The 27,500-nt window shown below is 50.8% G+C and overlaps 2 protein-coding genes across 2 annotated transcripts in view; both read left to right on the forward strand.

Moving 5' to 3' along the window:
* The window catches only part of LOC115403262 (semaphorin-5B-like), an 83,595-nt gene extending 77,626 nt beyond the window's left edge, over positions 1-5,969 (forward strand). Inside the window, exon 7 of the mRNA XM_030112121.1 lies at positions 5,955-5,969. Within this exon, the coding sequence (XP_029967981.1) occupies positions 5,955-5,969 (15 nt within the window). The remainder of the gene's footprint in view (positions 1-5,954) is intronic.
* A 5,161-nt stretch (positions 5,970-11,130) lies between these two features.
* LOC115403759 (semaphorin-5B-like) overlaps positions 11,131-27,500 on the forward strand; it is an 18,233-nt gene continuing 1,863 nt past the window's right edge. The window contains exons 1-5 of the mRNA XM_030112760.1: positions 11,131-11,333; positions 18,295-18,360; positions 18,843-18,980; positions 20,908-20,952; positions 23,757-23,962. Coding sequence (XP_029968620.1) covers positions 18,851-18,980; positions 20,908-20,952; positions 23,757-23,962 — 381 coding nt within the window. The 5' untranslated portion in view covers positions 11,131-11,333; positions 18,295-18,360; positions 18,843-18,850. The remainder of the gene's footprint in view (positions 11,334-18,294; positions 18,361-18,842; positions 18,981-20,907; positions 20,953-23,756; positions 23,963-27,500) is intronic.

The following is a 27,500-nucleotide window of genomic DNA, read 5'->3' on the forward strand; positions in this document are numbered from 1 at the left end:
TGGATGGATGGATTGATGGATGGATGTATGGATAGTTGGATGGTGGTTGGATGGATGGTGGATGGATGAGCAGTGTCTTCAGCCTCTGCCTTCATACTGCTCATTAATGTTTCTGGAGGAACAGCAGAGTGCTGCTGGACTGCTGGACTGTTGGACTGCTGGACAGTTGGACTGCTGGACTGTTGGACTGCTGGACAGTTGGACAGTTGGACTGCGGTAGCGTTCAGAACATGAAGGTTCAGTGAAGAGACGCGATGTTCAGTGAGGAGAGGACGAGGTCGGTGGTGCTGAGATCCTGATGAGTGGATCGTTAGCTTCATTAGCTAATGTTAGCAGCAGCTGCTGATCGTTAGCTTCATTAGCTAATGTTAGCAGCAGCTGCTGATCGTTAGCTTCATTAGCTAATGTTAGCAGCAGCTGCTGATCGTTAGCTTTATTAGCTAATGTTAGCAGCAGCTGCTGATCGTTAGCTTCATTAGCTAATGTTAGCAGCAGCTGCTGATCGTTAGCTTCATTAGCTAATGTTAGCAGTAGCTGCAGAGCGCGGAGAGCTCCTGGCCAAACACAGTTATCCATTTCAGAGTCGTCTTAAAAAGTGATAACAGCCATAATCAGGTGACCCGGAGCTCAAGCGCCAGCGTGTAAGAAGACCCGGCCGTGAGGGCCGAGCTCCGCTCAGGCAGACCGCCATGAATATTCACCACTGGAATCCAGTCAGCTCATGTTAGCGTTGTGTTTTTCACTGTCAGCTGCTGATTCCGCAAATCCTCCGTGGTTAACTGACACCATGTAACCTGAGCAGCTTCAGGTCACCTCTGGGAGGGAGCCGGGGGCGACTGCCGGCTGGGTTTTAATGATGTGCCCTCGCCGCCACAGCGACGGCCCGGTAAGACGGCCCAGCTGAGCCGCACCAGGCCGTGGACGGAGGAGAGAATGAGTCTGAAATAGAATGGATGATGGAATTAGAGGGAGGCGTGGAGCCCGTATAGGTTGCAGAGGAGATTAAAATGAATGGGTTGTTAGTGAATGTGCAGCAGCGGCCGTCTGAGTCGCAGCGAGCCTGAATTCAATTATGAGTCCCATTATCAGAACTTCTGACCTAAAAACATTCCTCAGACTCCAGGTGGCACTCTCAAACTGCCATACTGCCAGACAGACACCTGAAGGAGAAGGCTCATTATTAGCTTTTCTATTCTGAAGGGATTTTCAGCCAAAGGTGTAGTGGTCTGCGTTCTCGTTCCCGGTTTGAGCCCAGGTCGTTCTCTGCAGCGTTTCTGTTCTTGAGTTTGCGAGGCCACTCAACCACCCCTTAATCATTGGACGTCGTATGGACGTCCAGATCATGTCCATATTGCGTCCGTCCGTCCAAGACCAATTATAGACCTATTTTGGACGTCCAAAATAGGTGAGGTATTTGGACGTCTTATTATTACCCAATTTCAACGTCTAGATGACGTGGAAGATCTGGACGTCTAAATTAGGACCCAATGTCGACGTCTACATGTGGTTGAACATTTGAAAGTCGGGGAAACTTTATGTTCCTTTATAAAAAATGTTTACCATGAGGAATGACGTATTATGTATGAATTGTGTTTTGATGTATTTTATTTTTGTTTTATTTTGAAGGGCGTTCTGTGTCTGTGTTCACTAATGCTGCATTCACACCGGACGCGTCGTGGGTGTTGTCGACGCTTGGGACGCCTCGAAGCTGACGCTTGTGACGCTTCAAGCACAACGCTTGACACAAAGCTCACGACGCTCGCGACGCGCGTCAGTTTATCGGCGCGCTGGAGGCTGATTTCTGTTTCCAGCTCTGGCGGATCGCATCAGGAGAGCGGCTCGGCTTTATTTGTTAAACAAAGCTGGACCGCGTCGTCGTCGGAAAAGTGGCTATTGGCTGGTCTGCTCCTCTCTGCTCTGCCTGCAGCAGGGGGCGCTGCTGAGACTGACCGCTGTGAGAGCTTTGGGACGGGGGAGGGGCTCACGCAGCATTGACGACAGCAGCGAGACGTCCTGTCACGTCTCCAGAGCACCAGAGAAGGTCGCTAGATTTGTCGCTAGTCGCTTTTGACAAAAAAAATTCACCAAGAGGCTTTGGAAAGTCGCCAGATTTAGCGAGAAAGTCGTCAAGTTGGCAAGACTGGCCGGCCCGCATCGGTGCTGGATCACTCGTAGTGACGTAGCACCGGAGGGATCGTCTCTGATTGGTTGACGCCCAGCGGCAGCGCGTCGAAAGTTCAGTTTTCCCAACTCTCAAAAGCGACGCTCACAACGCTCCTGATGCCGGGGACGCGGGTCGTGGGCGTCGACGCTCGAAACGCTCGAAAAGCGACGCTCCTGACGCTCCTGACGCGCCGCCCCGCCCCCCGCGCCGCCCCGCCCCCGCCACTCGTCCACATAGACTTTGCATGGAAAAGCGCCGCTCACGACGCTTGCGACGCGTCCGGTGTGAACGCACCGTTATTGGCTGCCATAGTGTACATTAGCTTGACTGAGTGAACCCGGAAGTGGAGGTGTGTCAGATGCTACACTTCACTGCCAAAGCCACGGAGCTGGAGACGCTGCTGTCGGGCTAATTAAGTGTTTTTCCCTTAATCGCTGGTCCAGCGGTTGTCGGGGAACCCTGATTCCTGTTTGGTGGACCGACGGTAGTCTGGAGCCACCGTGGACCGGCCGGTCTCAGTCCCTTTTGAGGGCAGTCAGCACCGTGGCATGCTGGGACAGCGGATGGAGGAAGAGTTAGCTGCAGATTCATCACTGGTCCGGTATTTTGAGTACTGTGAAGTTTTTGCAATAAAATCTGTTTAAAAAAATTGGATTGTGATCGTAGTTTCCTGTGCCTGTGAATGTTGGCTTGTCAGGAGGTTGGATGTGTCTTTATGCATTTCGAGTTAGCATCTGCTGGTGATTGATTCAAATGAAGTAATATTTTTTAAAGCCCCACTTTGATTCGTGTGTATTGCACTGTATTTCAGGATAAATAATATTCTGCAAACTAGTGGTGTGGTCCCCCCCCCCCCCGGGGTTACAGATTATTCATTCAATAAATTAACAGCTCAACAGGTAAGGCTGAGGATCGCGGAATAGTAAGTCGTGAGTTCAAATCTCGTGTGTCACTCGTCTGAAATGAAATACTGAAATGACTGAGACAATAAGCCGGAAGCTCGGACTGCAAACGCGGAAGTTACATTTTGATCAACTTAAAGGGACTCAAGGCAAGATTTGTGAAAAACTACACATGCATTTCCAGTTTATTCAGTGCTAACGGGTCGTGAAGCATTAAAAACCTAAAATAACAGGCCAATCCGCGTATCTGTCTGTTGCCTTATACAGGCTGTGTGCCAAATAATTTGTTGCTGTTCGGGTCTGAATTTCCCGCGCAATCGTGGGGATGTGACGTAAATTGACGCTGTATGCGCGCTGCCGAACAGGAAGAACATGGCCGCCGTGGACGCGGACTCAAACACTGCTGGGATCAGGGGCGGGCAGTGTTGCCAACTTGGTGACTTTCTCGCTAAATCTGGCGACTTTCCAAAGCCTCTTGGCCACTTTTTTTGTCAAAAGTAACTAGCGACAAATTTAGCGACTTTTTCTGGTGCTCTGGAGACGTGACAGGACGTCTCCGCTGTCCTCAGCAGGCAGCGGGTGCTGCGTGAGCCCCTCCCCCGTCCCAAAGCTCTCACAGGCGGTCAGTCTCAGCAGCGCCCCCTGCTGCTGCAGAGCAGAGAGGAGACCCACACCACTCCTCCACACTTAAGATGAATCGCGCTGCGGAAATCCACCGCTGCTCACTGCTGACAAACCAAGAATCAACAGAAGAAAGATCATCTGTAGTTCTATTTGTAGTTTCATTTGTCCGCTCTCCTGGTAATATTATACATTTGCTCCCGTCTGTGAATCGAAGCACGAGCCCCCCCCCCCCCCCCCCCCCCCCCCCCCTCATACAATCGGATAACTGCATCCACTCAACGCCCACAAAAAACACCACGAAGAAAAAAAGGACTTTATCAGCGTTATCTCGCGAGTCAGAAAAAAAAAACAAAACAACCGAAGCCGCAGGCAGCCGAATAAATATTGGATCTGCGTTTGATTCATGGAGGAACTTCAGCTGCATTTGGGAGTGAAAACGGATGCTGACAAAAATCACATAATCTGCGCTGTGGTCTGCAGTAAACCGCGACGTAGTGAACAGCAGGAGCATCCCTGCTGCAGCGCTGTGAAGACGGACTTTCTGTAAAATGTTTGTGGCGCTCCCGTGCCGCCTTGGCTGGTGGCTGCAGTTCCCCGCAGCGCCTATGGCGGCAGCACCGAGGTAAATTTTGAAAAGTTGCCTTAAGTCCCTTTAATTTATATTTTCCCCACTTTTTTTGGCCCTTGTATGAAGGTCCTGGTGACGTCGAGACCCAACGTCGAAACTACGTAAAAAAAAGACGTCATCTGGCGTAACGTTCTGTACCTTGAGGGTACCTCGCTGGGACGTCCAACAATGACCTTAAATAGACGTTGATTCAACGTGTTTTTGCGCAGAGGGCATGTGACGACCCATGACGGAACAAGTTTTCTACAGGGTGATCAATGATTGGAGCCATTATTGTAACAGTTTGCCATTAGTTTGTTCCATTCTGGTGTAGTTTCCACATCGCTGACGTAAAATTTAAAATGTATTGGTTGCAGGAAATATTGTGACTAAAGATGCACCAGCTTGCTGAGAGTGTGATAAGATATCCGATTCTATATAAGGACATTTTGCCAATAATTTATGATGTTGTTAGATTATTGAATAAAAATGTTTTGGTTGCAGCCAATATTGTAACATAAGCAAGACTGCAATTGTCGTTACACCTCCGTGCCGCTAGATGGAGCCAGAGTCCCGGGGAGCTGTCCTGCCTCTGCTCCATGCAGTGGCTCCGCCCCCCGTTAGGGGGAGCTAGTGAGCTGGACAGAGAGTCAGCCTGCAGCAGTGAGAGAAGAAGACTGAGCAGTGTGGCTGCTGGCCTTTTTTCTAAGCTTCATTTCAAACAGCATCCAGAATACCTGCCTGTCAGTACTCGAGTATACTCAGCTGATGTTCAGGATGGAGGGGGAACTGATACTTGTGAGTTTGTCAGTTTGTTTTGAAGTTTCAACGCAGATGCTAATTCCGTTAGCATGTCAATGGCGTTTTCATTAATAGTTAGCATTGAGCTAGCGGCTCTGATTTTAAACACTGACTTGTGTTGTTTTCAGACAGTGATGTATGCTGTGATCCATCTTGTGTATTTGTTCACTTCTATGTTTATCTGGTTTGGTTCAGTTTTACAGCCTTCAGGAGAAAGTAATAAAAGCTCAGAGCAGCTGAAACCTGCTGCTTTCTCTCTGAAGAACTGTTCTCTACAGGCCAGACTGAACCCAGCATCCAGGAGGCTGAGTTATTCATGTTCATGAAGCTGAACAGAACTTCAATTTGATGGTTATAAAGTTATTTACATCATTAATGCAGTTATTAAACCTTTGAGGTTCTTAATTGTTGCTTATTTTGAGAAGGAGAATATATTTTTTATTTAATACTGCAGTAATTTTTTTATCTTAAATCACGTGAAATGTTGTCTCTGCTGTGATTTTTTTAGTTCAAAATAATTGTACAAAAGATAATTCTTTTTTGAAGTAACCTTATTGTCTTCAACATATTTTTATTTTCACAATATGATATTTGAAAAATACGGGTCGTCTTATAATCAGACTCGTACTATATTCAGGCCAGTGCGGCACTTTATAACCTTTATGGAGGAATTGGCCTAAAAAAGCAGGGTGTCAGAGTGTTACGGTGTTACAGTGTCACGGTGTCAGAGTGTTACGGTGTCATAGTGTAAGGATGTTACAGTGTCATGTTGTCATGGTGTCAGAGTGTTACGGTGTCATAGTGTAAGGATGTTACAGTGTCATGTTGTCATGGTGTCAGAGTGTTATGGTGTCAGGGAGACAAGGTGTAAGGGTGTCAGGGTGTTACTGTGTCATGTTATCTTGGTGTCAGGGTGTTACGGTATCATGTTGTCAAAGTGTCAGGGTGTTACAGTGTCATGTTGTCAGGGTGTTAAGGTGTCATGTTGTCAGGGTGTTAAGGTGTCATGTTGTTAAGGTGTCATTGTGTCATGGTGTCAAGGCATGATGGTGTCAGGATGTTATTGTGTCATGTTGTCAGGGTGTTACGGTGTCAGGGTGTCATGTTGTCATGGTGTCAAGGTGTTATGTTGTCAGGGTGTCATGTTGTCAGGGTGTTACAATCTGTCATGTTGTCAGGGTGTCATAGTGTTACGGTGTCATGGTGTAAGGGTGTTACAGTGTCAGGGTGTCATATTGTCATAGTGTTACGGTGTCAGGGTGTCATGGTGTCATGTTGTCAGGGTGTCATGTTGTCAGGGTGTTACAATCTGTCATGTTGTCAGGGTGTCATGTTGTCAGGGTGTTATGGTGTCATGTTGTCAGGGTGTCATGTTGTCAGGGTGTCATGTTGTCAGGGTGTTACAATCTGTCATGTTGTCAGGGTGTCATGTTGTCAGGGTGTTACAATCTGTCATGTTGTCAGGGTGTCATGTTGTCAGGGTGTTACAATCTGTCATGTTGTCAGGGTGTCATGTTGTCAGGGTGTTACAATCTGTCATGTTGTCAGGGTGTTATGGTGTTATGGTGTCATGTTGTCAGGGTGTTACAATCTGTCATGTTGTCAGGGTGTCATGTTGTCAGGGTGTTACAATCTGTCATGTTGTCAGGGTGTCATGTTGTCAGGGTGTTACAATCTGTCATGTTGTCAGGGTGTCATGTTGTCAGGGTGTTACAATCTGTCATGTTGTCAGGGTGTTATTGTGTTATGGTGTCATGTTGTCAGGGTGTCATGGTGTCATGTTGTCAGGGTGTCATGTTGTCAGGGTGTCATGTTGTCAGGGTGTTACAATCTGTCATGTTGTCAGGGTGTCATGGTGTTACGGTGTCATGGTGTAAGGGTGTTACAGTGTCAGGGTGTCATATTGTCATAGTGTTACGGTGTCAGGGTGTCAGGGTGTCATGTTGTCAGGGTGTTACAATCTGTCATGTTGTCAGGGTGTTATGGTGTTATGGTGTCATGTTGTCAGGGTGTTACAATCTGTCATGTTGTCAGGGTGTCATGGTGTCAGAGTATCAGAGTGTGGAACTCAAACTTCAGGAAGCTTCAGATCATGATCACTGATTGAAAACAACAGTTGAAGGGCAGGAGAGACTGATTCCTGCTGCCGGAGCTGCAGGCAGCAGGACCGGGATCCCAGTGGATCCAGCGAGGATCTCCAGCAGTGACAGACGGCGAAACGCTGTAGATCAGGTGTATCAGACACAGATCTTTAATCAACCAAGACCAGCTTGACTTCCTGCGACGCTGCAGCGATTCTCAGACACTGATCTGTTTATCCTGCATCGACCTCAGCCTGGCAGCTCATTTCTTCAGCTTTAGCACTTCCTGGATTGAATCTGCATCCTGTTGGAGACTCACACTGTTCCTGATCAAAGGGCAGGAAGAGCTGAGCGAGACGGACTCTTCCCGGCCAGGAGAGCAGGAAATACTCTCAGCAGGTGGACTATTAACGAATAAATCAGGACGGTCTCCTCCCTTTTTGACTTTTGACAGATTTGAAACTACAAACGCCTAAAAATACAATCTGGGGTCAGATGTTGCAAAGATTGGTTTAGTGAACAAACAGCAGGAGACAGTCCGGAGCCACAGTGAGACATGATGGAGTCACAGAAAGACTGCTGACTAAAACATTCTCCTTCATGGAGCTGAAACTCACAAAGTGAAGACGTTTATGACCAAAAGACAAGACAATGTGGAATTGCTTATTATAGTTAGAACTGTAAAAACTGTTACTCACACCAGGAACAAATGAAGAGCTGAATGAAATCATGTGGATCAATACAGGCTGAATATCCACCGATACACACAGTCCCAGACCAGTCTTTCCTCTTTTTGCCTCAAAGTGAGCGTTGTTGCACACACACAAACACACAAACACACACGCGCGCACACACACACACCCACACGCAGACTGCAGGCGGCGTCAGTCAGGGTTTGGCGGTGAGCAGTGGGAGTTGGGAGCTCGCTCTAATCCACTCAGCTAATGGAGCTTTCGCCGGCGCTGCGAGGTTACCTGGCAACGCTCCCGGCCTCCGTCAGTCGGCCGATCAGCGAGCCGCTCAATTAGCCCGTCACGTTCCTGTGATTGGATCAGATGAAACATTAACGGCTCCCGCGGGGAGCAGCGATCGATGGAGGAGACGAGGCGGCGTGAGATCAGGACGGAGGGAAACATTCACAATCCAGCAGGACAAACCTCCACCAAGGACTTGTTTGACTTCTGGTCTGATCGATGCGACGGACAGACGGACAGACGGACAGACGGACAGACCAGCGCCGAGACCAGAGTCTCTGCGAGATTAAACCTACAGCCAGACTTCAGCTGGACGTGGACTGATCTGATGTGTTTTGAACTTGAAACTCTAAATGGCTTCGTTTGTGTTTTTGTTTCAGAGATGTTTCAGATTTCTCCAGCAGGGGTTCTGTTTTCACAGGGGCGTGCGGGGCGTGTCGGGCCACAGGGGGCGCTCTTGGTTGTTTTTGTTAGGAATTCTCGTTTCTATGGAGACGGAGTCAGTTGTGTTTTCAGGGTCTCTCAGAGCCGTTGTCATGTAAACAGAAGCCAAGACAGCGAGAGCAGCGAGAGTCGCTCAGTCACTGGAAAAGGCGAAACGGGGCCTGACCCTGACCCTGACCCTGACCCTGATCCTGATCCTGATCCTGATCCTGACCCTGACCCTGATCCTGACCCTGACCCTGATCCTGACCCTGACCCTGATCCTGATCCTAACCCTGACCCTGACCCTGACCCTGATCCTGACCCTGACCCTGACCCTGACCCTGATCCTGATCCTGACCCTGACCCTGACCCTGATCCTGACCCTGACCCTGACCCTGACCCTGATCCTGACCCTGACCCTGATCCTGACCCTGATCCTGACCCTGACCCTGATCCTGACCCTGACCCTGACCCTGATCCTGACCCTGACCCTGACCCTGACCCTGACCCTGATCCTGACCCTGACCCTGATCCTGACCCTGACCCTGACCCTGACCCTGACCCTGATCCTGACCCTGACCCTGATCCTGATCCTGACCCTGACCCTGACCCTGACCCTGACCCTGATCCTGACCCTGACCCTGACCCTGACCCTGACCCGAGCCGCAGCAGGTCCAGGTCCAGGTCCAGGTCCAGGTCCAGGTTTCCAGCAGGGTGTGGAACTTGATTTGTTTGAGCTTCATTTCCACGGTTCTGTTTCTGAAATCAGGTTGTTTTTTTTTTGTGATCAATTTTTTATTCATTTTTGCATATTTTTACAATGATACATTGATTTACATTGCTTGTATTTTTATCCCCGTCCCCCCCTCCCTCCTCCCCTTTTCCCAACCAGACACCCTCACACCCACCCCATGGGACATTAGAAGACTGTAAATGATGGCAAAATAATAAAAATAAAACAAGTAATAATAATAATAAAAAAAACAAAACTAAAGAGAAAAAAAAATAAAAAAATGTAGGGGGAAAAAAAAAAGAAAATTAAGAGTTATGGCAGATTATTAACAGAACATTTGAGAGAAAAGGGTAGACCCAGCCCACCCACCCCTGGCTGTCCAGGCATTGGAACAATAACAATAACCTTTTCACATACAGATACAAAAAACCTAATACTGCTAATTTCCTCCGTCATTGACATCCACAGAAACAGCTCTTCATACATAGAATTAAGTACATCACAATAGGAAACAATAAGATATTATGGCAGTGTGTAGTATGTAGCAAATTGCTTGTGGAATGCAGAGGTTACAATAGTGCCTCAACAGCAGAGTTAATTCTATACAATACATTAGACCAGCATAAAATATTTGAGCTTTTGGCTCCATGACTCCGAGCTGCTGATAGTTCCAGTTGTGCGATTTCTTTAAATGACCGGAGCCACTGCCCCACACTCAGAGGTTGTCTTGTTTTCCAGCGGCATGCAATCATCTTTTTAGCAGCTGTAAGACCAGCTAGAAAATGACGGCGTTGATTAATGGTTAGTTTCAGATTTGTTGTGTCATTAAGTAAGAGAAGCCTCTGTGTGTGGGGTATATGGATTTCCATGATCTTTGATAAAACATTAGCAACATTTCTCCAAAGATCATAAACCTCTGGACATTGCCACACCATGTGGAGGAAAGTGCCAATGGTACTGTCCGTGCAGAAATCACAATAAGGACTGTCTTTCACCTTCATCATGTGTAATCTCCTAGGATATAAATAAGACCTGTGAATAATTTTATAGTGAATCATTTGGTGGTTTGGGTTTCTGGATGACAGAGATATATTAGACCAAATACTTGTCCAGTCCCACTCAGTTTGATCTTTTAGCTCTGATTTCCAGAGTTGCTGAATGGGCAGATGCTTATATGATTCATTAGTTATAGTTTTATATAGATCAGACACAATACCATAGCGTTTTTCTCCACTTAAAATGGTGTGGAGGGGATGGTCTTCAAGAGCACATCCCCATGGGACGCCATGGGCACGCATAGCTGCTCTGAGCTGCAAATAGAAAAAGAAGGATGTAGCAGGTAAATCATAGGCTTTCTGAATATCCTGGAATCAGGTTTTTCACAATTTTAGAGCAACATTTCCACTTCCTGGACAGCGCTGAACGTGTGTGTGCGTGTGTGTGTGTGTGCGTGCGTGTGTGCGTGTGTGTGTGTGTGTGTGTGTGTGTGTGTGTGTGTGTGTGTGTGTGTGCGTGCGTGCGTGCGTGTGTGTTCTTGTACATACCCTAAAGTAAGGACCAAAATTTGTTTTTCACCAACAGAGTGAGGACATTGTTGCCGGTCCTCACTATTTGACAGACCTTTTTTGACCTTTTTGAGGTTCAGACTTGGTTTTTGATTTAGGGTTACAATTGGGTTTAGGTCAGGGTCAGGGTCAGGGTCAGGGTTAGGGGCTAGGAAATGCATTATGTCAATGTGTGTCCTCACAAGGTTAGAAATACGAACCTGTGTGTGTGTGTGTGTGTGTGTGTGTGTGTGTGTGTGTGTGTGTGTGTGTGTGTGTGTGTGTGTGTGTGTGTGTGTGTTGCAGTGAGAGGGGCCTGGTCCTGCTGGTCGTCCTGGTCTCAGTGCTCGGTGGGCTGCGGCGGTGGTCACTACCAGCGCACGCGCTCCTGCAGCAGCCCGCCTCCCGCGGACGGAGGAGACATCTGCATCGGGCTGCACACCGAGGAGGCGCTGTGCAACACACACACCTGCGATGGTAAGCTCCCGCCTGAACGCCGCGAGGCGGGTCCCCGAGGCGGGTCCCCACGCCACCTCGGTCCCCACGCCGCTTCGGTTCTCCACGCCGCCTCGGTTCCCCGCGCCGCCTCGGCCCCTCCCCTCTGCTAAATGGCTTCTTTCATCTGCCGTTGATGAAGAAAGCAGGTTTCAGACGTAGGAAGCGCTAAACGGCGTCCTGCTGAGAAAACAGCCCTGCTGCCTGGCTTCCTGCTGCAGCGCTCAGCGCCATGGCAACCTCTCCTCCGATGGAGGAGCTGCACATCGGGAAATGTCCCATGATGCACTTGATCTGATGGAGACAGAAACAAACCTGAGCTGCAGTGTCTGGATTCCACCGAGGAAAGCAGGAGTTTACAGCAAAACAAAACCTCCGTTTCTAAAAGGTCCAGAGTGACTCTTTACCTCTGCTTCACTCAGTGAGGATTTCTTCATACTTGGAAAACACACAGCTGTGCTGCTGCTGTGGACGGCTGACCGGCTCACTCTGTTCATTTAGCTGCACTTCCATCGGTTGGTGGGAGGAAGATGCTCTATAGTGTGGATGTTAGAGGAAGATGCTCTATAGTGTGGATGTTAGAGGAGGAAGATGCTCTATAGTGTGGATGTTAGAGGAGGAAGATGCTCTATAGTGTGGATGTTAGAGGAGGAAGATGCTCTATAGTGTGGATGTTAGAGGAGGAAGATGCTCTATAGTGTGGATGTTAGAGGAAGATGCTCTATAGTGTGGATGTTAGAGGAGGAAGATGCTCTATAGTGTGGATGTTAGAGGAGGAAGATGCTCTATAGTGTGGATGTTAGAGGAAGATGCTCTATAGTGTGGATGTTAGAGGAGGAAGATGCTCTATAGTGTGGATGTTAGAGGAGGAAGATGCTCTATAGTGTGGATGTTAGAGGAGGAAGATGCTCTAGAGGCCTCTTTAGCCAATCAGCAGGTTCGCAGAACAGCGCCTGACAGTGACGCGAGCTGCAGATCCATGTTTAGTTGTCGTCGCTCTTCTTTCCACCTCAGACCCGAGTGAGCTGGACCGCTGACGTCCAGCCTCAGAACATTTAGACTTTAAGCTTTTATCATATAAACGTCACTCGACCAGCCGATCAACGGCACCAAATACAGTCAGACAAGAAAAAAATGCTTCTTGTTCTCGATAGCATGGAGCTAGCTAGCTAGCCGTCGGGCCCATGTCTCCGCTCGGCTCAGGTCGTGTTCAGTCTGCTCCTCTGAGGACAGATGCTGGACAGATGTTGGAGGCGAGCCGGCTGTCAGTCAGGGATGTTTGGCGCCGCCGTCGCAGGTCGTTTGATGAACACATCCCAGTAATGGAGGACGGGAGGAAGACTGAGGCCGGACAGGAAGAGACGGGAACAAATGAAGGCAGTCCAGAGGGTGGCGCTGTGCAGCTGTTACAGGAGTGTGCAGCTGTTACAGGAGTCTGCGGCTGTTCCAGGAGTGTGCGGCTGTTACAGGAGTGTGCGGCTGTTCCAGGAGTGTGCAGCTGTTCCAGGAGTGTGCGGCTGTTCCAGGAGTGTGCGGCTGTTACAGGAGTGTGCGGCTGTTACAGGAGTGTGCAGCTGTTACAGGAGTGTGTAGCTGTTACAGGAGTGTGCAGCTGTTACAGGAGTTACAGGAGTGTGCAGCTGTTACAGGAGTGTGCGGCTGTTACAGGAGTGTGCGGCTGTTACAGGAGTGTGCAGCTGTTACAGGAGTGTGTGGCTGTTACAGGAGTGTGCGGCTGTTACAGGAGTGTGCAGCTGTTACAGGAGTTACAGGAGTGTGCAGCTGTTACAGGAGTCTGCGGCTGTTCCAGGAGTGTGCGGCTGTTACAGGAGTGTGCGGCTGTTCCAGGAGTGTGCGGCTGTTCCAGGAGTGTGCAGCTGTTCCAGGAGTGTGCGGCTGTTCCAGGAGTGTGCGGCTGTTACAGGAGTGTGCAGCTGTTACAGGAGTGTGTAGCTGTTACAGGAGTGTGCAGCTGTTACAGGAGTTACAGGAGTGTGCAGCTGTTACAGGAGTGTGCGGCTGTTACAGGAGTGTGCGGCTGTTACAGGAGTGTGCAGCTGTTACAGGAGTGTGTGGCTGTTACAGGAGTGTGCGGCTGTTACAGGAGTGTGCAGCTGTTACAGGAGTTACAGGAGTGTGCAGCTGTTACAGGAGTCTGCGGCTGTTCCAGGAGTGTGCGGCTGTTACAGGAGTGTGCGGCTGTTCCAGGAGTGTGCGGCTGTTCCAGGAGTGTGCAGCTGTTCCAGGAGTGTGCGGCTGTTCCAGGAGTGTGCGGCTGTTACAGGAGTGTGCAGCTGTTACAGGAGTGTGTAGCTGTTACAGGAGTGTGCAGCTGTTACAGGAGTTACAGGAGTGTGCAGCTGTTACAGGAGTGTGCGGCTGTTACAGGAGTGTGCGGCTGTTACAGGAGTGTGCGGCTGTTACAGGAGTTACAGGAGTGTGCAGCTGTTACAGGAGTGTGCAGCTGTTACAGGAGTGTGTGGCTGTTACAGGAGTGTGCGGCTGTTACAGGAGTGTGCAGCTGTTACAGGAGTTACAGGAGTGTGCAGCTGTTACAGGAGTCTGCGGCTGTTCCAGGAGTGTGCGGCTGTTACAGGAGTGTGCGGCTGTTCCAGGAGTGTGCAGCTGTTCCAGGAGTGTGCGGCTGTTCCAGGAGTGTGCGGCTGTTACAGGAGTGTGCAGCTGTTACAGGAGTGTGTAGCTGTTACAGGAGTGTGCAGCTGTTACAGGAGTTACAGGAGTGTGCAGCTGTTACAGGAGTGTGCAGCTGTTACAGGAGTGTGCAGCTGTTACAGGAGTGTGTGGCTGTTACAGGAGTGTGTGGCTGTTACAGGAGTGTGCGGCTGTTACAGGAGTGTGTGGCTGTTATAGGAGTGTGCGGCTGTTACAGGAGTGTGTAGCTGTTACAGGAGTTACAGGAGTGTGCGGCTGTTACAGGAGTATGCGGCTGTTCCAGGAGTGTGCGGCTGTTACAGGAGTGTGCGGCTGTTCCAGGAGTGTGCAGCTGTTCCAGGAGTGTGCGGCTGTTCCAGGAGTGTGCGGCTGTTACAGGAGTGTGCGGCTGTTACAGGAGTGTGCAGCTGTTACAGGAGTCTGCGGCTGTTCCAGGAGTGTGCGGCTGTTACAGGAGTGTGCGGCTGTTCCAGGAGTGTGCAGCTGTTCCAGGAGTGTGCGGCTGTTCCAGGAGTGTGCGGCTGTTACAGGAGTGTGCAGCTGTTACAGGAGTGTGTAGCTGTTACAGGAGTGTGCGGCTGTTACAGGAGTGTGTGGCTGTTACAGGAGTGTGCGGCTGTTACAGGAGTGTGTGGCTGTTATAGGAGTGTGCGGCTGTTACAGGAGTGTGTAGCTGTTACAGGAGTGTGTGGCTGTTACAGGAGTGTGTGGCTGTTACAGGAGTGTGCGGCTGTTACAGGAGTGTGTGGCTGTTATAGGAGTGTGCGGCTGTTACAGGAGTGTGTAGCTGTTACAGGAGTGTGTGGCTGTTACAGGAGTGTGTGGCTGTTACAGGAGTGTGCAGCTGTTACAGGAGTGTGCAGCTGTTACAGGAGTGTGCAGCTGTTACAGGAGTGTGTGGCTGTTACAGGAGTGTGCGGCTGTTACAGGAGTGTGTGGCTGTTATAGGAGTGTGCGGCTGTTACAGGAGTGTGTAGCTGTTACAGGAGTTACAGGAGTGTGCGGCTGTTACAGGAGTATGCGGCTGTTCCAGGAGTGTGCGGCTGTTACAGGAGTGTGCGGCTGTTACAGGAGTGTGCGGCTGTTACAGGAGTGTGTAGCTGTTACAGGAGTTACAGGAGTGTGCGGCTGTTACAGGAGTTACAGGAGTGTGCGGCTGTTACAGGAGTGTGTAGCTGTTACAGGAGTTACAGGAGTGTGTAGCTGTTACAGAAGTTACAGGAGTGTGCGGCTGTTACAGGAGTGTGTAGCTGTTACAGGAGTTACAGGAGTGTGCAGCTGTTACAGGAGTGTGTGGCTGTTACAGGAGTGTGTGGCTGTTACAGGAGTGTGTAGCTGTTACAGGAGTTACAGGAGTGTGCAGCTGTTACAGGAGTGTGCGGCTGTTACAGGAGTGTGCGGCTGTTACAGGAGTATGTAGCTGTTACAGGAGTTACAGGAGTGTGCGGCTGTTACAGGAGTTACAGGAGTGTGCGGCTGTTACAGGAGTGTGTAGCTGTTACAGGAGTTACAGGAGTGTGTAGCTGTTACAGGAGTTACAGGAGTGTGCGGCTGTTACAGGAGTGTGTAGCTGTTACAGGAGTTACAGGAGTGTGCAGCTGTTACAGGAGTGTGTGGCTGTTACAGGAGTGTGTGGCTGTTAAATGAGTCTGCGGCTGTTACAGGAGTGTGTGGCTGTTACAGGAGTGTGTGGCTGTTACAGGAGTCTCCGGCTGTTACAGGAGTGTGTGGCTGTTACAGGAGTGTGCGGCTGTTACAGGAGTGTGCGGCTGTTACAGGAGTCTGCGGCTGTTACAGGAGTCTGCGGCTGTTACAGGAGTGTGTAGCTGTTACAGGAGTTACAGGAGTGTGCAGCTGTTACAGGAGTCTGCGGCTGTTCCAGGAGTGTGCGGCTGTTACAGGAGTGTGCGGCTGTTCCAGGAGTGTGCAGCTGTTCCAGGAGTGTGCGGCTGTTCCAGGAGTGTGCGGCTGTTACAGGAGTGTGCGGCTGTTACAGGAGTGTGCAGCTGTTACAGGAGTTACAGGAGTGTGCAGCTGTTACAGGAGTGTGCGGCTGTTACAGGAGTGTGCGGCTGTTACAGGAGTGTGCGGCTGTTACAGGAGTGTGCAGCTGTTACAGGAGTGTGTGGCTGTTACAGGAGTGTGCGGCTGTTACAGGAGTGTGCAGCTGTTACAGGAGTTACAGGAGTGTGCAGCTGTTACAGGAGTCTGCGGCTGTTCCAGGAGTGTGCGGCTGTTACAGGAGTGTGCGGCTGTTCCAGGAGTGTGCAGCTGTTCCAGGAGTGTGCGGCTGTTACAGGAGTGTGCGGCTGTTACAGGAGTGTGCAGCTGTTACAGGAGTGTGTAGCTGTTACAGGAGTGTGCAGCTGTTACAGGAGTTACAGGAGTGTGCGGCTGTTACAGGAGTGTGCGGCTGTTACAGGAGTGTGCGGCTGTTACAGGAGTGTGCGGCTGTTACAGGAGTGTGCAGCTGTTACAGGAGTGTGTGGCTGTTACAGGAGTGTGCGGCTGTTACAGGAGTGTGCAGCTGTTACAGGAGTGTGAAGCTGTTACAGGAGTGTGCAGCTGTTACAGGAGTTACAGGAGTGTGCAGCTGTTACAGGAGTGTGCAGCTGTTACAGGAGTGTGTGGCTGTTACAGGAGTGTGTGGCTGTTACAGGAGTGTGCGGCTGTTACAGGAGTGTGTGGCTGTTATAGGAGTGTGCGGCTGTTACAGGAGTGTGTGGCTGTTACAGGAGTGTGCGGCTGTTACAGGAGTGTGCGGCTGTTACAGGAGTGTGCGGCTGTTACAGGAGTGTGCGGCTGTTACAGGGGTGTGCGGCTGTTACAGGAGTGTGTAGCTGTTACAGGAGTTACAGGAGTGTGTAGCTGTTACAGGAGTTACAGGAGTGTGCGGCTGTTACAGGAGTGTGTAGCTGTTACAGGAGTTACAGGAGTGTGTGGCTGTTAAATGAGTCTGCGGCTGTTACAGGAGTGTGTGGCTGTTACAGGAGTGTGTGGCTGTTACAGGAGTCTCCGGCTGTTACAGGAGTGTGTGGCTGTTACAGGAGTGTGTGGCTGTTACAGGAGTGTGCGGCTGTTACAGGAGTGTGCGGCTGTTCCAGGAGTGTGCGGCTGTTCCAGGAGTGTGCGGCTGTTACAGGAGTGTGTGGCTGTTACAGGAGTGTGCGGCTGTTACAGGAGTGTGCGGCTGTTCCAGGAGTGTGCGGCTGTTCCAGGAGTGTGCGGCTGTTCCAGGAGTGTGCGGCTGTTCCAGGAGTGTGTGGCTGTTCCAGGAGTCTGTGGCTGTTCCAGGAGTGTGCGGCTGTTACAGGAGTGTGTGGCTGTTACAGGAGTGTGCGGCTGTTACAGGAGTCTGCGGCTGTTCCAGGAGTGTGCGGCTGTTAGAGGAGTGTGCGGCTGTTACAGGAGTGTGCGGCTGTTACAGGAGTGTGTGGCTGTTACAGGAGTGTGTAGCTGTTACAGGAGTTACAGGAGTGTGCGGCTGTTACAGGAGTGTGCGGCTGTTACAGGAGTGTGCGGCTGTTACAGGAGTGTGTGGCTGTTACAGGAGTGTGCAGCTGTTACAGGAGTGTGTGGCTGTTACAGGAGTGTGCGGCTGTTACAGAAGTGTGCGGCTGTTACAGGAGTGTGCGGCTGTTACAGGAGTGTGCGGCTGTTACAGGAGTGTGCGGCTGTTACAGGAGTGTGGGGCTGTTACAGGAGTGTGCGGCTGTTACAGGAGTGTGCGGCTGTTACAGGAGTGTGCGGCTGTTACAGGAGTGTGTGGCTGTTACAGGAGTGTGCAGCTGTTACAGGAGTGTGTGGCTGTTACAGGAGTGTGCGGCTGTTACAGAAGTGTGCGGCTGTTACAGGAGTGTGCGGCTGTTACAGGAGTGTGCGGCTGTTACAGGAGTGTGCGGCTGTTACAGGAGTGTGGGGCTGTTACAGGAGTGTGCGGCTGTTACAGGAGTGTGCGGCTGTTACAGGAGTGTGTGGCTGTTACAGGAGTGTGCGGCTGTTACAGAAGTGTGCGGCTGTTACAGGAGTGTGCGGCTGTTACAGGAGTGTGCGGCTGTTACAGGAGTGTGCGGCTGTTACAGGAGTGTGGGGCTGTTACAGGAGTGTGCGGCTGTTACAGGAGTGTGCGGCTGTTACAGGAGTGTGTGGCTGTTACAGGAGTGTGCGGCTGTTACAGGAGTGTGCGGCTGTTACAGGAGTGTGGGGCTGTTACAGGAGTGTGTGGCTGTTACAGGCTGTTACAGGAGTGTGGTGTGTGTTCTGTGTCTAGATGCTTGTGCAGAGAGGAGGCAGCAGCCGGAGCAGCCTGGTGGTGAACGGCAGATTGATAGTAAAGGTAACGAAAGGTTCTTTAGCCTCTCCATCGCGCCTCTCTCCCCCTCTCTCTCTGTCTCTCGCTCTTTCTCGCCCTCTCTCTCTCCTCTGCTCATTAGAACTCGCCGCTCGCTGCTTGCTGAATAACAGTGCCTTGCTTCCGAGCGCCGCCCGGCGTGACGTCAGGAGGCCGTGGAGTTTAGCGTCAGACTCGCCTGCTGGAGGGCAAACGGTTCTAAAGCTGTGGCTCTGGGGACCAACATCTTCGGTCCGCACTGAACTCTGGCTTTAACTCTTCCGGTTCTGGTCACTCTCAGCCAGCGCGCCGTGCGTCTGGCAGCCTGGGAAGGTCGGCAGCAGTCCGGCTGGGCGCGCTTTGTCCCCCGGTCCCCTGGTCCTCTGTCCCCCGGTCCTCGGTCCCCCGGTCCTCTGTCCCCCGGTCCTCGGTCCCCCGGTCCCCCGGTCCTCCGATGCGGGCCTGACGCTGTCCTCTCCTGGGTCCAGGTGGCTGGATGGCCTGGTCGCTGTGGTCGGCCTGCGACGACTCGGGCCTGCAGATGAGGAGTCGGGCGTGTGGCGTTCAGGGAAACGTCCCCTGCGTGGGAAACGGGACGCAGCGCAGGGACTGCAATGAAATACCTGGTGAGTGACGTCTGAGGACGGCCGTCTCCCTCCGGCCGCCGGACACACTGCACGATGGCGAGCCGGCCACAGGGAGGAGCAGAACACGCACACACACACAGACACACACGCACGCACACACACATCACATTCAAAATTCAAGCCTTTTCCACGGATCAGCCTTTATCTTAGCCTTTAGAACGTTTTATTCCACAACTTAACGGATAAGATGCTCACCAGAACTCCTCACAGTGCCCAGAATCCAGACCGGATGACCCCTGACCCCTGACCCCTGACCCGGATCCGACCCTGCTGGCTGCTTCAGGCTCCATCTGGAGCTAACTTGAAGGCTAACTGGAAGAGCTTCAGTAGCCTGAGAGAGCAGCTGTCAGCAGCAGCGTCCATCCTTTCATCAAGTTTGATTCATAGAAAGAAGAAAAAACAGACTTTCATCTTTCCTGGACTAGCAGTCAGTTTGTTTGTTTGTTTGTTTGTTTGTTTGTTTGTTTGTTTGTTTGTTTGTTTGGCTGCGATTTCTTCTAAAAAGTCTCTTACATAATAAAACACACCGCTGTGTTCCAGCTTAGGAAGTCAGAAAGACGTTTGACAGGCAGCGCAAACTAAATGATGCCAGGAAGCAAGAGGTGAAGACCCTGAGAGACCCTGAGAGACCCTGAGAGACCCTGAGAGAACCTGAGAGACCCTGAGAGACCCTGAGAGAACCTGAGAGACCCTGAGAGACCCTGAGAGACCCTGAGAGAACCTGAGAGACCCTGAGAGACCCTGAGAGACCCTGAGAGACCCTGAGAGACCCTGAGAGAACCTGAGAGACCCTGAGAGACCCTGAGAGAACCTGAGAGAACCTGAGAGAACCTGAGAGACCCTGAGAGAACCTGAGAGACCCTGAGAGACCCTGAGAGACCCTGAGAGACCCTGAGAGAACCTGAGAGACCCTGAGAGACCCTGAGAGAACCTGAGAGACCCTGAGAGACCCTGAGAGACCCTGAGAGAACCTGATAGACCCTGAGAGAACCTGAGAGACCCTGAGAGACCCTGAGAGAACCTGAGAGACCCTGAGAGACCCTGAGAGAACCGTTACTGGGACGAAGAGACGAGGACGCTGATTGGGCAGTGCAGACCAGTGGACAGGATTGGACCAGATACCTGATATGGATACCGATCAGGACGCCAGCTGAGTCCCCCAGACCCAGCCTGTTGGGCTCCAGCTGGCTTCCCTCCACTCATCTGGTTTTAATAGCTGACCCTGGTTAGCTGGTTAGCTGGTTAGCTGGTTAGCCGCTGACCCCGCCGGCCTCCAGCCTGGAAGCCTCCTCCTGAAGTGACCTCTCTCTAAATGTCTCGGCGTCTAAGCGTCTCAATCTCTGCGTCTCGCTGTCTGGGCGTCTCGCTGTCTCGCTGTCTCTGCGTCTCGGCGTCTCGCTGTCTCTGCGTCTCGCTGTCTCTGCGTCTCGCTGTCTCTGCGTCTCGCTGTCTCGGCGTCTCGCTGTCTCAGCGTCTCGCTGTCTTAGCGTCTCAGCGTCTTGCTGTCTCGCTGTCTCGCTGTCTCTGCGTCTCGCTGTCTCGGCGTCTCGGTCTGGCCGCTCCAGGCCTCGCCGGTCTCCTGTCTCCTGTCTCCTGTCTCCTGTCTCCTGTCTCCTGCCAGCCCGGCCGGCTCTGCTGTGAAAATCCACTGTTATGTGGAGACGTGAGCGACGTCCATCATGCAACACTCAGAAGACATGTCAACGTCTCATTGTGTTCCTGCATGTGTCAACGTCCCCGATGTCTCTGTGTGTGTGTGTGTGCCTGTGTGCGTGTGTGCGTGTGTGTGTGTGTGTGTGTGTGTGTGTGTGTGTGTGTGTGTGTGCGTGCGCGTGTGTGCGTGTGTGTGCGTGTGCGTGTGTGTGTGTGTGTGTGTGTGTCTGACCGTGTCTTCCTCTCTCTGCAGTCATTCTCCCTGCGTCTGGTTTTGACCAGGACCAGCAGTGTGGAGGTAAGTGGACCAGCTGTCTCTCTGAGTCCATGTCCAAGTCCAGGAAGACTTTTGGTTTGATCCCACCTGAGTTTCAGCTTTCAGCAGCTCTTAATGTGCATTTCCACACATTCTGTGTCCGTTCTGTCCATTCTGTGTCCATTCTGTCCATTCTGTGTCCACTCTGTGTCTATTCTATGTGCATTCTGTCTATTCTGTCAATTCTGTGTCCATTCTGTTCATTCTGTCCATTCTTTGTCCATTCTGTGTCCATTCTGTTCATTCTGTCCATTCTTTGTCCATTCTGTGTCCATTCTATCTCCATTCTGTGTCCATTCTATGTCCATTCTGTGTCCATTCTGTCTATTCTGTCTATTCTATGTCCATTCTGTGTCTATTCTGTCCATTCTATGTCCACTCTGTGTCCATTCTGTGTCCATTCTGTGTCTATTCTGTCCATTCTGTGTCCACTCTGTGTCCATTCTGTGTCCATTCTGTCCACTCTGTGTCCATTCTGTGTCCATTCTGTGTCTATTCTGTCCATTCTATGTCCACTCTGTGTCCATTCTGTGTCCATTCTGTCCATTCTATGTCCACTCTGTGTCCATTCTGTGTCCATTCTGTCCATTCTATGTCCATTCTGTGTCCATTCTGTGTCTATTCTGTCCATTCTATGTCCACTCTGTGTCCATTCTGTGTCCATTCTGTGTCTATTCTGTCCATTCTATGTCCACTCTGTGTCCATTCTGTGTCCATTCTGTCCACTCTGTGTCCATTCTGTCCATTCTGTGTCCATTCTGTGTCTATTCTGTCCATTCTATGTCCACTCTGTGTTCATTCTGTGTCCATTCTGTCCACTCTGTGTCCATTCTGTCCATTCTGTGTCCACTCTGTGTCCATTCTGTGTCCATTCTGTGTCCATTCTGTCCACTCTGTGTCCATTCTGTCCATTCTGTGTCCATTCTGTGTCTATTCTGTCCATTCTATGTCCACTCTGTGTCCATTCTGTGTCCATTCTGTCCACTCTGTGTCCATTCTGTCCATTCTGTGTCCATTCTGTGTCTATTCTGTCCATTCTATGTCCACTCTGTGTCCATTCTGTGTCCATTCTGTCCACTCTGTGTCCATTCTGTCCATTCTGTGTCCACTCTGTGTCCATTCTGTGTCCATTCTGTCCACTCTGTGTCCATTCTGTCCATTCTGTGTCCATTCTGTGTCTATTCTGTCCATTCTATGTCCACTCTGTGTCCATTCTGTGTCCATTCTGTCCACTCTGTGTCCATTCTGTCCATTCTGTGTCCATTCTATGTCCACTCTGTGTCCATTCTGTGTCCATTCTGTCCACTCTGTGTCCATTCTGTGTCCACTCTGTGTCCACTCTGTGTCCATTCTGTGTCTATTCTGTCCATTCTATGTCCACTCTGTGTCCATTCTGTGTCCATTCTGTCCACTCTGTGTCCATTCTGTCCATTCTGTGTCCATTCTGTGTCCACTCTGTGTCCATTCTGTGTCCATTCTGTGTCCACTCTGTGTCCACTCTGTGTCCATTCTGTGTCTATTCTGTCCATTCTATGTCCACTCTGTGTCCATTCTGTGTCCATTCTGTCCACTCTGTGTCCATTCTGTCCATTCTGTGTCCATTCTATGTCCACTCTGTGTCCATTCTGTGTCCATTCTGTCCACTCTGTGTCCATTCTGTGTCCACTCTGTGTCCACTCTGTGTCCATTCTGTGTCTATTCTGTCCATTCTATGTCCACTCTGTGTCCATTCTGTGTCCATTCTGTCCACTCTGTGTCCATTCTGTCCATTCTGTGTCCATTCTGTGTCCACTCTGTGTCCACTCTGTGTCCATTCTGTGTCCATTCCTGTAAGCTGTCTTTGTTATTGCACAGTTTAAGCATCTCATCACAACCTAAATGCAGAAGCTTCACTTTGAAATAGAAAAAGCTTCGAGCTGCAGAGAGACGCTGCAGAGAGACGCTGCAGAGAGACGCTGTGAGTCTGAGGTTTGTCTCTGAGCTCACTTTAAACCTGCGTCAGTCGTTTCATTCAGGAAGTGGCCGCCTGCAGAGTTCCTGTTGCCGGCCGCCCCGTCCAATCAGAACGCTTCGCCCCCCGGAGCGGAAGCAGGTTCTCCATGTTGCTGCCCCAGACCCAGGGGAACCATGAGGACCGTGGACTCTGGAGGAGTCAGTTCAGAATGAAGGGAGGCCGGTGTGAAGGCTGGAGCTCAGGAAGAACATGAAGACTGTTTCCATCATGCTCTTATTTCAGAGGGAAAACTTTAGGAAAACAGTTTTCAGTGAACTTTCTACCAAATGAAGTTGATCCAGCCGAGCTTCCAGAGGCAGAGACAGCAGCTTTCAGACGCTCTCATGTCGTCTGGAAATATTTTCATTCATTTAATCGAAACTTTTTTAACCAATCTAGCAGTTTTACAGTTCTTCTAAACTGAGATTTCTTTCCTAGTTTGAGCTGTTTTGAGTCTTTCAGCGTTGTGTTTGTTGCCTCCCGACTGACTTCAGCAGTTGTAGCTTTATTTTCTGGCGGTTTTTGTCGGTTGTTTGGCCCGCTCGCCCCTCGCCGGCCTGTTTTTGTGGCTTTAACAGGTTGATCTTCTCTGGATGTTTCAGCCGTTTGATCCGCTGTGAGACGCCCGCACTGCTTTCTCTCCACTGCTCAAAGGTTCAGGGCAGCAGAGGCGTCCAGACGGAGTCCGGCTGTGGTTCTGCCGGACGTTCCGTCGGGTGGCCTCTGGGTTCTGTGGCGGTGCAGGGGATCCTCAGCAGTGACCCTTGACTCACGCCGCTGCCTTCCTTTCCAGCCTTCACCTCCATCCACCTGATCGCCACCGGCGTGTCCTGCTTCCTGGGCGCCGGCCTGCTGTCCTTCCTGGTCTACGTTTACTGCCAGCGCTTCCACAAGCCTTCGCAGGAGTCGGCCGTCATCCACCCCACCACGCCCAACCACCTCAGCTACAAGGGCAACGCCACGCCAAAGAACGAGAAGTACACGCCCATGGAGTTCAAGGTGAGCGGCTGAACTCTGCCGGACCGAAGCTCTGTTCTGTCGGTTAGCTCAGGATCCCGGACCCGGACCCGAACCCGCACACCGTGAGCGTCTGTCCATTCTGCTGAGAGCCTGCAGGCTCGGTAGCGTCCCGGAGCCTCCGCCCTCCCACCCAGGCTCCGCCCACCGCCAGACGTTCCTCTGCTGCATTGCTTCACGCAGTGTGCAGACACACCTTTCATGCTCTTTTTGTTCCTTCAAACCAAAATGACATGAAATCAATGAAGCGATGCCCTAAATGGAGGAAGTTCTCTTAAAATGTTCTCTCTCCGCTGAGTGATGATAGAATGTGACGTCTGAAGGAAGGGAGAAGAGAACGCTGCCAGCGTGATCCATCAGGCCGTCCTGCTGCACTGCAGCTCCTGCACACTCTGTCCTCACTGGGAGGAAAAGACGTTCCGCCTGCAGAACTGGCGCAACGGCTGTCAGGTTCCGGTCAGCACAATAGTCTGTTTCAAGCAAAACTCCTGCTTAACCATCTGGACCTCGTCCTCTAGCCTGGTAAACCAGCCCCGCCCACTCCTCAGTCTGGCTCGGAGCCCATAGGAGGGGATTCGGCTCGGTCCTGAAACGGTCGAACCAACCAGCTTTTTGTTTTCAAATTTTTTGGCGAATTCCGGTGGCTAAACCGGAAGTGACGCTATCGCTGCGCGTATCGGAGATGGCGGACTTAAACTTCAACCGTCGTCTGAAAGCTGCAATCAGTAAAGTTACAGTCAAAATATCAAGAATTACAACAATCAAGCAAGAGCAGAGTCTGGCCTGGAGAGGGTCTGACAGGAAAAGACCTTTTCATGTGTCTTTGAGTGTAGAGAAGCTAGAGCTAATGAGCTAATGCTAACCCTGAGAGAAGCTAGAGCTAATGAGCTAATGCTAACCCTGAGAGAAGCTAGCGCTAATGAGCTAATGCTAACCCTGAGAGAAGCTAGAGCTAATGAGCTAATGCTAACCCTGAGAGAAGCTAGAGCTAATGAGCTAATGCTAACCCTGAGAGAAGCTAGCGCTAATGAGCTAATGCTAACCCTGAGAGAAGCTAGCGCTAATGAGCTAATGCTAACCCTGAGAGAAGCTAGCGCTAATGAGCTAATGCTAACCCTGAGAGAAGCTAGAGCTAATGAGCTAATGCTAACCCTGAGAGAAGCTAGCGCTAATGAGCTAATGCTAACCCTGAGAGAAGCTAGAGCTAATGAGCTAATGCTAACCCTGAGAGAAGCTAGAGCTAATGAGCTAATGCTAACCCTGAGAGAAGCTAGCGCTAATGAGCTAATGCTAACCCTGAGAGAAGCTAGCGCTAATGAGCTAATGCTAACCCTGAGAGAAGCTAGCGCTAATGAGCTAATGCTAACCCTGAGAGAAGCTAGAGCTAATGAGCTAATGCTAACCCTGAGAGAAGCTAGCGCTAATGAGCTAATGCTAACCCTGAGAGAAGCTAGAGCTAATGAGCTAATGCTAACCCTGAGAGAAGCTAACCCATTTTGATGGCGTATTGTTTTGAAGCGCTGATTGGCTGAAGTGCCTGTCAGTCAAAGGAGTAACCGACGCCCCCTGCAGGAAGTTTCTATGGCTCCATCCAGACTGAGCTCAACTCCACATCCAAACTGGATGAGGAGTGGGGGGGGCTGGTTTACCAGGCTACTTGTCCTCCAGACCGTGATCAGAAATATCACTGACAGGAATCACCGCCTCCATGTCTGTCAAACAATCACAGATCAGTCAATATGAACAGCTTCCTTGTTGCTGCTGTAATGGGGGGGGGGAGGCCACGCCACGCCGGACGCTGCCTTGCTCGGTGGGGGGCACGCACAGCACCGCGTTGGACTGCGTTGGACGTGCCGCAGCTCGGAGGGGTGGCCCCTCCACGCCGGGTTCTTCCTCCTTCGACTGGGATTTCCCCGTCTCTAACCTGATTGCGGCGGTGCCTGGGGGGTGACATTAGTCTGCAGCTTCCCTGGAAAGACTTTCACCTTCCGTTCAGCTTTGACCACACTCAGCAACCACATTAGAGTGGAATGTGGGTTTTGGACTTGTTTTTATTTGAACGGGCGCCGATGAATTCCCTCCGTCGCATATATTAGAGTATTGAGCATGCTTGACAGGACCTAAATTAAATTTGTTAAATTGGTTTGCTTGGGTTATGAATACACTCACACACACTCACGAGCTCCAACCCCAAGGCTGCAGAGGTATTTTATTCACCTGCAGGCAAAAATCACTTCTTACTATTATCAGTGGCTCCTAGAAAAATAGAGTCGCTCTGAAATCCTCCAGACGGTTTTTTCTTTTCCCTGGTCGACGCGCAAAACAGTCTGTGTCCTGAAACTCAAGACGCAAACTGCCTCACTTCAGATCAGGGCTTCTCCATGAAATCCAACCAAACACCCGACAAGGAGAGACGCATCGGAAACAAGCTGCTAGCTCCTGCTAGCTGCTGCTACTGCTGCTGCTGCTGCTGCTAGCTGCCGCTGCTAGCTGCCGCTGCTGCTAGCTGCCGCTGCTGCTAGCTGCTGCTGCTGCTAGCTGCCGCTGCTAGCTGCTGCCGCTGCTAGCTGCCGCTGCTAGCTGCTGCCGCTGCTAGCTGCTGCTGCTAGCTGCTGCTGCTGCTAGCTGCTGCTGCTGCTAGCTGCCGCTGCTAGCTGCTGCCGCTGCTAGCTGCTGCTGCTAGCTGCTGCTGCTGCTAGCTGCTGCTGCTGCTAGCTGCCGCTGCTAGCTGCCGCTGCTAGCTGCTGCTGCTGCTAGCTGCCGCTGCTGCTAGCTGCCGCTGCTGCTAGCTGCCGCTGCTAGCTGCCGCTGCTGCTAGCTGCCGCTGCTAGCTTCCTTATTAGCATCGGTGTGTTGGTGAAAAACGCCTGTTTGACTGGAACAAAGGAACGTTCTCCTGACTTGTTCTCCTGCTTCAGCTTCACACACCAGAATGATCCTTCTATCATTTTCACTTCAGAAACTTTCACCTTCACACAGAAACACTGAGCTGATGCAGTTCTCATGTCGGGCCTGTAGCGGGCGCTGTGAGGGTTTTTAACAGTGAAATCACACACATTCCACAGAAAACAGTACACTGTAGACAATAGCAGCGGAGAACACAGAGAACAAGACTTTAACAATGGAGAACACGGAGAGCAATACACTCTAAACATTTACAGTGTTGGGGTTCACGTTGTGTAATTCATATTAAATTACTTAAGTATTACTCTAGGCAATTTCTTGGCTTATTAATTTGAGTAAATTGTCATTTACCAGTTGATAATTACAGGTCGTTCACAGTGAATCACTAATAACAATCAGTTACGTGTTAATAGACTGTTTAACGTGAAGCACGAAGTAATTTATCACAAAATCAATTGCTATTAATCCAAATAAACTGTTATTTATTCATTACTAATGTCAAATAATCAGCTGTTCGGGAATGAGTAGACCACGGAGTGATTTAACCATCAAATCATTGATTAACAAGGTGCTTTTAATTAATCATCAATCCCACAAATGACCGATTACTGGAAAA

The sequence above is a fragment of the Salarias fasciatus genome, chromosome 16, assembly GCF_902148845.1.
Source record: "Salarias fasciatus chromosome 16, fSalaFa1.1, whole genome shotgun sequence".
NCBI classification, from domain to species: Eukaryota; Metazoa; Chordata; class Actinopteri; order Blenniiformes; family Blenniidae; genus Salarias; species Salarias fasciatus.